The sequence below is a fragment of the Bos taurus genome, chromosome 10 (assembly GCF_002263795.3).
Source record: "Bos taurus isolate L1 Dominette 01449 registration number 42190680 breed Hereford chromosome 10, ARS-UCD2.0, whole genome shotgun sequence".
Classification (NCBI taxonomy): Eukaryota; Metazoa; Chordata; class Mammalia; order Artiodactyla; family Bovidae; genus Bos; species Bos taurus.
The window spans coordinates 27,043,576-27,052,902 of NC_037337.1; the positions used below are offsets into that span (position 1 = coordinate 27,043,576).

The 9,327-nt window shown below is 39.3% G+C and overlaps 1 protein-coding gene across 1 annotated transcript; it reads right to left on the reverse strand.

Moving 5' to 3' along the window:
* Window positions 1–1,033: 1,033 nt before the first annotated feature.
* Window positions 1,034–2,260, reverse strand: OR11K2 (olfactory receptor family 11 subfamily K member 2). Its single transcript, XM_002690672.3, has one exon. It carries the CDS (start codon window positions 2,258–2,260, stop codon window positions 1,307–1,309), a length of 954 nt encoding a protein of 317 aa, XP_002690718.2. The 3' UTR covers window positions 1,034–1,306.
* Window positions 2,261–9,327: the final 7,067 nt, after the last annotated feature.

Here is a 9,327-nt window from a genome sequence, read left to right on the forward strand (position 1 = left end):
GAATTACAAGCTAAGTGTTTCTGATATGTAAAGTGTGAGATGCAAAAAGCTTAGTTAATTATTATCCCAAAATCAGTTACAAATGCAGAAACCACAAACCTTTAGAAACAAGAGTACATTTTATTCACTACACATTTTAATCTCTTTTCCCTATCTGCTCTAAGAAAGCTGGACGACTGTAGAATGAACAAACCATAAGCACTCAGAAAGAAATAATAGTTAAAATAATTGGGGAAACGGCATCTTTATTTTGGATAATGTTCTTAATTAAGCATTTTTGCTTAGGTAGATAATTTGTCCAGGCAATTGTTCACCCATTCAGTCCACTTTGTGAAATAGGACAGAGAAAACTTGTTATTGAACCCCCAGAAATTCTGTCCCTCCATGTCCAGACACCCTTAAATTCTTGGTTCTTTCTTAAAGGAAGTCCAATTACAGCTGTACTTCACTTTGTGGAATAGATGATTTTCTGAAGGCTATAAAGGTGGCTCCCTTAAATTACACTTTATTTCTTTGTTATATTCTTAGAATCATATTTAAATAATATGTACTAGGGTTGAAAATAAAATGCATAATCAAACCAACATTTGTAATTATATATTTTAAAGAGAAGATCTTTAGACACATTTTGGATAATACTTAAATATGTCAAATGGCAAAAATATTGAAATAAAATATGGTCCTACAACCTATCAATTGACACTGGATTTGCAGCAAAGAGAGTTAAGTCCTGACTAATGCCCTTTACATTTAGCATATATCTTAATACTATTTGAATAAACCCTGGCCACTAAATTCCTAATTCTTATTTTGAGTACTTTCTGACTTACTATTTAATATCCATCTAAGGCTATTTGTTTCTTTATGATCCTTAGAGAGTAGAAACATGAATTATTCTTTGGAGCAGAGTGAAAATATCACACCTGTAAGGCTCTACTTATTTCATACAGTAATCCTTCCTTTTACTCAGTCACTACCAGTGGAGAATATTTTGCAGTGTAAATATCAAAATAAGTTTAGGAATCCTGTTGAATCCTTATATATTGTTTCAATTCTGAAATACAAAGCAGATTTATACTTCCTTTTAGAAGCTTGGTTATAATGAAAAGATCAATTTTCTTAAGACAATTTTATTTCTTAAAAAAGACTAATCTGTTATGTAGTGGGTGACTTTTATGATAATAGTAGGCTTTATTGTAACAGTTCCTTAACCAAAATTATTATTAAGTTTTCTAGAAAACCATCCTGTTTGTGTCTTATTCAGACAGATAGCTTGTGTTGCAACTAAGTTCATATGACTTCTGATTTATGTTTTAAGAACAGATATTTCAGCCCAAAAGACTTTCTTTAGAGCAGCCTTCATCTCATTGTTCCTGAGGCTATAAATTAGAGGATTGCAGAGGGGCGTTATTACAGAATAAAATAAGGTCACAATTTTTTGCACTTTCACTGGGTGTCCTGATCCAGGACTGACATACATCAGCATAACAGAGCCAAAAAACAGAATTACCACAGCCAGATGAGAAGCACAAGTGGAGAAAGCCTTGCGTTTGCTGGCTGCTGAGGGCATCCTTAACACAGCCAGAATCACTAGCGCATAGGAGCAAAGGATGAAGAGAAAGGTGCCAGTCATGAAAACAGCATTGAAAGCAGAGTAAATGAGTTGCGTGGTGGTGTCTTCAGAACAGGACAGCATCATCAATGGGACAGGATCACACATAAAATGGTCGATGATATTTGGGTTGCAAAAGGGCAACCGTGAAATGAGAACAACAGGGGTTAGGAAGAGAATGAACCCACAGGACCACCCAAAGGTGACAAGGCCAGTGTAGAGCTCTTTAGTCATGATGCGTGGGTAATGCAGAGGACGGCAGATGGCAAGATACCTGTCAAAGGCCATGATGCAAAGGTAGAAGCCCTCATCACACCCGAAAGAGAAGAAGAAGTAGAACTGTGCAAAACAACTCACGAAGGAGATGGACTTGCTTGAGGACAGAAAGTTGGCCAACATATTAGGGATGGTTGTGGTGACATAACATATTTCCAGGAAAGAGAAATTCCCCAAGAAGATGTACATGGGGGTGTGAAGGCGCTGATCCCACCGCACAGCACAGACAATGGCTGTGTTCCCCATCAGGGTCAGGATATAGGCGGCTGAGAAGAGTCCGAAGTAGAGGAGCTGCATTTCTGGGCTTGAGGGAAAGCCCAGGAGGATAAAGTGGGTAACAGAGTGGGTGGTTTCTCTGCTGGACACATTCATTAGTCTGGAAGACATGGGATGACAGAAGTTACTGAACTTTAACAGAGTATACTGATTGTTCCTGAAAAATCCTAACTTCATTACCATTTTGAGGGGTTTAAGTAATAAACAATGAGTTTTGTTTTGAAGCACCCAAACTGTGATCATCATAACCTATTGTCCAAGAGTATGATTTCATTTTGATGTTGTTTAGTCAGGTAGTCATGTCTGACTCCTTGGTGATCTCATGGACTATAGCTCATCAGGCTCCTCTGTCCATGGGATTTCCCAGGCAAGAATACTGGAATGGATTGTCATTTCCTTCTCCAGGATATCTTCCTGCATTGGCAGGTGAATTCTTTACCACTGAGTCACCAGGGAAGCCCTTCATTTTGATAAGATGCAAATAACAATATAAATAAGAACATGGTTTGGCACAAACATTAAACTAGATTGGGAATCTGGATAACACATAAGTGTAAAATTTGTAATTCTGAGTAAGTCACTTAACCTTCTATGTGTGTTTCCTCATCTATTTACCATAAAAAAGAAGAGTACATACATATCAGCATATGTGGAATTTCTAAAGTATTATGTAAAATTAGTTTTTTGTAATTAGTGATATTGATAATAATAGCAAATGAAATTTCAAAAGGTTCTGTCTCACTGAGAACAAAGAAAGGATACAGGGAATATTTCTTTTTGTGCTTGTTTAAGACATTGGATGCCAACATCCGCTGGGTCATGGAAAAAGCAAGAGAGTTCCAGAAAAACATCTATTTCTGCTTTATTGACTATGTCAAAGCCTTTGTGTGGATCACAATAAACTGTGGAAAATTCTTCAAGAGATGGGAATACCAGACCACCTGACCTGCCTCTTGAGAAATCTGTATGCAAGTCAGGAAGCAACAGTTAGAACTGGACATGGAACAACAGACTGGTTCCAAATAGGAAAAGAAGTACATCAAGGCTGTATATTGTCACCCTACTTATTTAACTTATATGCAGAGTACATCATGAGAAATGCTGGGCTGGAAGAAGCACAAGCTGAAATCAAGATTGCCGGGAGAAATATCAATAACCTCAGACATGCAGATGACACCACCCTTATGGCAGAAAGTGAAAAGGAACTAAAAAGCCTCTTGATGAAAGTGAAAGTGGAGAGTGAAAAAGTAGGCTTAAAGCTCAACATTCAGAAAACGAAGAGCATGGCATCTGGTCCCATCACTTCATGGGAAATAGATGGGGAAACAGTGGAAACAGTGTCAGACTTTATTTTTTTTGGGCTCCAAAATCACTGCAGATGGTGATTACAGCCATGAAATTAAAAGATGCTTACTCCTTGGAAGGAAAGTTATGACCAACCTAGATAGCATATTCAAAAGCAGAGATATTACTTTGCTAACAATGGTCCGTCAGGTCAAGGCTATGGTTTTTCCACTGGTCACATATGGATGTGAGAGTTGGACTGTGAAGAAGGCTGAGCACCAAAGAATTGATGCTTTTGAACTGTGGTGTTGGAGAAGACTCTTGAGAGTCCCTTGGACTGCAAGGAGATCCAACCAGTCCATTCTGAAGGAGATCAGCCCTGGGGTTTCTTTGGAAGGAATGACGCTAAAGCTGAAACTCCAGTACTTTGGCCACCTCATGTGAAGAGTTGACTCATTGAAAAAGACTCTGATGCTGGGAGGGATTGGGGGCAGGAGGAGAAGGGGACGACAGAGGATGAGATGGCTGAATGGCATCACTGACCCGATGGACGTGAGTCTGAGTGAACTCCGGGAGTTGGTGATGGACAGGGAGGCTTGGCGTGCTGCGATTCATGGGGTTGCAAAGAGTCGGACACGACTGAGCGACTGAACTGAACTGAAGACATTGTTAAGTAATGATGAAAAGAGGTTCTCTGGTACCAGCACAGGTGGTATATTATGTGACTGTACTAAACATGTTTGGTGTACAAGAATGTTTTTTCTCTGTCTGGCCTGTTGGATTCAGCTCCACAGCATAAGAGCCCTAACCTTTGACACCTAAATATCTCAGGTTGAAAATTTTGATACTCACTCTCTACTGAACATGCAAACTAGATATACCACTTGGGGCAACGGACCTTAAGGAGAGCAACTACTCGGAGTGATTGCCCTGTTAAATGTGACTAGACTTGGCCCATTTTGCTGCAAAAAAGTTGTGACATAGAGAAAAGATTTTGATTTGTGTGCATGGCATTTCCATTATTTTCATAGCTGCTTTCAATGTTTGGTCTCTTTTTCTCTTATTTACACATAACCTCTGAAACATTTTTATACTCATTCTAGGCGTCTTCTATTGAGACAATCTTGACATGGAATATCTTGCTTAATCATTCTTGCTCCCCTCTTCCCCCTAGTTTGCAATTATTGAATCAAAGCTTTATGTCTTGCTTTCTTAGAAGCCTCCTTTTGGCTATCACATTTGGCACCTAAAGTGAAAGGACTGCTATTTATGTATTCTCATTGTTCATGGGGATATATAGCTTTTATCAAGTCTGAATGCAAGCTGGTAGCTCAATCTGTTTGTTCTCATCAGATCAGATGAGATCAGTCGCTCAGTCGTGTCCGACTCTTTGCGACCCCATGAATCGCAGCACGCCAGGCCTCCCTGTCCATCACCAACTCCCGGAGTTCACCCAGACTCACGTCCATCGAGTCAGTGATGCCGTCCAGCCATCTCATCCTCTGTCGTCCCCTTCTCCTCCTGCTCCCAATCCCTCCCAGCATCAGAGTCTTTTCCAATGAGTCAACTCTTCGCGTGAGGTAGCCAAAGTACTGGAGTTTCAGCTTTAGCATCATTCTTTCCAAAGAAATTCCAGGGCAATCACATTATATCAGGTGGCACACAGGTGCTTCTGTGTGTGTGTGTGTGTGTGTGTGTGTGTATTTTGTCCTCAAAGACAGTCTCCTTTGATCTATTGCAGTTGTGAAGCAAGATTTTGTAAAAGAAGATTATTTCAGATTTTTTGTCATGAATAATTGTATGATTTTTCTCAACTGAAGCTTTTGTACAGTAGCTGAGAAAGAATAAATGTCATCTTGTCTAGAAACTGAAGCTATGGAGCTAGTGAATCTTGGCTAGTCACTGTAAATGAGAATATCTTTCACTTAAGAACATATAAATTGTACTTAAGCACATACAGGGAATACAAAATATGCAGAAACAAAGAGAAAAAGCATAACATTAAGAGGCAATTCATATGAATAAGCTTCAAAATTGCCCTTAGATATACACAAATTATTCTGCTGCTTTTATTGAAGAAAAAGCTCAGCTAACACACATATCTTAGTGGTAGCTTCATAACTCATTTGACTGAATTTTTAAAACTCATTTAATTTTTGTCTTTTATATGGCAGTGTGTGTCCTGATACCTTGAAACCCTGTTTGATTATATTGAAATTGCTCATTTTTACTGACAAGGACTTCCCGATGGCTCAGCAGTAAGGAATCTGCCTGCAATGCAGGAAACACAGGGGATGTGCATTCAGTCTCTGGGTTGAGAAGATCTCTAGCAGGAGGAAATGGCAACCCACTCCAGTATTCTTGCCTGGAAAAATCCCATGGACAGAGGAGCCTGGCGGGCTACGGTCTATTGTATTGCAAAGAGTCAGAGATGACTGAGTGACTGAGCATGCAATGCAATTGACAATGGCAGCCTAACAGTGGCAAGTCAAATCGATGTCAATACTCACCCTGTTTGGGTCTCCTGTTACAGTATTTCTTGGGAATACTAACTGTATAAAGTCACAATCCAAAGAATATCCTACAAATGCAAGAAACAGGAAACATACAGATGCTGAATGGTGTTTTATCACTTAAGGAAGACACAAAATTAGTGAGTCTGAGTGCAGTATGTGGGTTGGAGAGCTGTGATATCAGAGTGGAATCCGAGATTTGTCATATTATTTCTACTGAACAAAAAACAAAATATAATATTCATAATAAATCCACTTCCAGTAATTTACCATTATACATTTAAAAAATAAAATCCTCAGGTCTCTTTGTAAACAATACCCATTAGTATTTTAAAGGAGTCAGAAAATTAGGTGTATTTCCTAAAGCTCAGGAAAATAAGAGAAAATTAATATTTTAAAATTCTCTGAATTTTATTGTAATCAGATATTTACAATATTAGAACAAGAAGAAAACACTTGTCAGTAAATCCATGTATGCAAAAATCTCAGCATTTGAAATAGGGCATGCAAAAATTTAACTCACTCCTTGGATGTGTGCCAAGAAGAAAAGTCAGAGACGGGAAATAAAATATTCCCATAGCATGTGAGGGACTTCTGATAAGATGGCCAATCCAGTTTGTAACCTGCCATGAGAAACAAAGAGTGAATTTTAAAAGAATTTTTTCTCCCCAGCTTCAGGGGTCATATTTATAGTCAAGATGCAAGTCCAGATGAAGATGTTGTCTATATTCATTTCCTTGCATCATGGCCTTTTGAGATTTGGGAGCCACACCCTGATATTTTGAAAGTATTTGTTCAGCATGTGAGATGGGTTTTGAATTGTCTTTATTTACAATGAAATTCCAAGCCCTGCTATTCCTTGAGGAATAGCGCACTTGTGGAGTAAGTTCTGATCTTCTCTTGAGCTTTCACGAACAAGGTTTTGCAAAAATTTCCTGGGGAATAATTAAAAAATAGTAGCGGTCGTTGTAATAGTTAAAATGAAAAGATATACCATTTGACTCTTTCTATTTTGAAGAAAGAGAAAAACAAATTTTCCTCACTAATATTCTCAAATTTTTTGTTTAGAGACATTTCAGCTGTTATTTTATGATAGTCATTGGAAAGTTGCATTTTTAGGGCTAAGACTGGTATGCTGCTAAGTCATTTCAGTCGTGTCTGACTCTGTGCAACCCCATAGACGGCAGCCCACCAGGCTCCGCCGTCCCTGCGATTCTCCAGGCAAGAACACTGGAGTGGGTTGCCATTTCCTTCTCCAGTGCATGAAAGTGAAAAGTGAAAGTGAAGTCGCTCAGTCGTGTCCAACTCTTGGCGACCCCACAGACTGCAGCCTACCAGGCTCCTCCGTCCATGGGATTTTCCAGGCAAGAGTACTGGAGTGGGGTGCCATTGCCTTCTCCATGCCATTACCTAGGGTTATTCAAATAAGCAATTGTTTATTAAGTGCTGAACAGACAGTAAGGATACAGCCTGTTTTTAAAAACAGAAAAAATTTCCTGCCTACCTAGAACAATTCAATTGAGGTTGGGGAGCAACAGAAAATAAACAAAATTAGTAAGTGAATAACTTAAATAATAACTTTTTCTTTTCATTCGAGAAAAATGGAACATGGAAGTGGGATGGATTATAAATGGCGTAGTGCTGCAGCCAGCCCAGCAGGTAGGGATTGAAAGTGGCTGATGCACAGTCTGGGAAAAAGAAACTTAGAGACAGAATTAAAGCTTTAAAGATGGGACTAGGGGACTCTTTGGAGCCTCATCACTTTTATTTAGTGTCTTGGCAAGCAGAAAGTATCTGTTGTGTTACAATGATGTCAGCCTTCTGTGTCCCCAGTCATGTCTCCAATTTTATTGATTACTTTAAACTATCTTTGTTATTTTCTTGTACAAGGGTTATCACCTAGCTAGAGGTCATAGACCCTCATATGCCTTAGGAAAACATCTTAGTGTTTGCACAAGCAGTGTTCTGAACTTGTGCTGACCCAGTGTTCCAAGTGCCACACTATGTTTTTCCTTAGCGTAGCGGGGTATGACAACTCCAACTAATCAACCCAATAATGTACTTTTATTTGGGTTATGTTGTATTGCTATATTTAGCTTTTATTCTTTTCCCATGGTGATTTTCTAATGGCTTAACCAGAGTAACAGGTGGCTGACTGCCAGGGTCCAGCCCCAGCAGGATCCTAGGGTACCCTCAGGAAAGATGGTGTCAGCAAGAGAGAGATGACATGGATCTTACAATGGGTTGAAACCTGATAGTCCAGGGTCGAATGATAAGAGAATAAAGGAGAAAGAATAAAGAGAAGAGAAAGAGGCTTGATCTTCCTTGATTAACACAGAAAGTCAATAAAGCTCTTGTTCTAAGGAGTCATCCTGAAAGAAGAACAGAGAGAGAAAAGGAGGGAAAAAGAAAAAAAGAATGACACGGGGAGACCAAGCTTCAGTGAGCAAGGCCCCTAACTTTATTTTCAAAAGGAACTTTTATACTTTGACTTGTACATAGAGGGAAATAAAAGACGCAAAGTCATACAGAGTCAGCCCAAATATTACATCTGTTTTGTCTTTATCAAAACCAGGATTTTTTCTGCATACCTTTCCCATAAACAATGTTGTGTACAATATCTTCTGGCCTTGGAGGCCTGTGGACATTTTATGACCCTTTTTTGACAAAGGCTGTTCAACCAGAAAACTTATTTTCCCTTGAAGTGTTTTTTCTTTATATTTCTAATCCATGTCAGCCTCAGAAAGTGCTAAACAGAGTTACATTCTCATAGAGCAAGGGTGCAGTGGGTCACAACAAAGAAAGAACCAATTAGCTCAAAGGTCTGATGTGGTTAATTCCAAGGCTTCTGCTTGTTTTTCTTACATTCCAACTATGTTAACCAATGCACTCCCAGGTGCACATGGATAAGGGATATGAGCACTTGGCAGCAAGCGTTGGCCCAATAATGAAGCCCTTTACCAGTACTATCTATTCTAATAATTTTTCATCCCTTAAAGGACTCTATGCTCATTAGGACTTTTAGAATGTTTTGGCTTCCCATGCCTTTCAAGGTTGGGGAGTTGTGAACAATCATGTGTGTTGATTGCAAGAGTATGGATAAACCTGTCAGGCAAGCTAGAAAGCCATCAGAGGGGTTTGAATTGAAACACTCCTATCATGCCCAGGAGACTTATTAATTAGAGCCCTAAGTTGACTTTTTCCAGAGAAAGGTGGTCGGGGACAGCCCGCTGTTAATGTCAGAAGAGTTGGTGAAAGGCACAAAATAGTAAGGCAGACAGATTCTGGTTTGGGGTAGATGCTCGAGCAGATTCAGGGGGTCCCTTGAGGCCTGATCTGCCTTTGCCTGTCAGGTTCTTTCTGCAT

Excerpts from the sequence above, each read along its gene's own strand:
- OR11K2 (XM_002690672.3), bottom strand. The coding sequence starts at position 2,260 with ATGAATGTGTCCAGCAGAGAAACCACCCACTCTGTTACCCACTTTATC.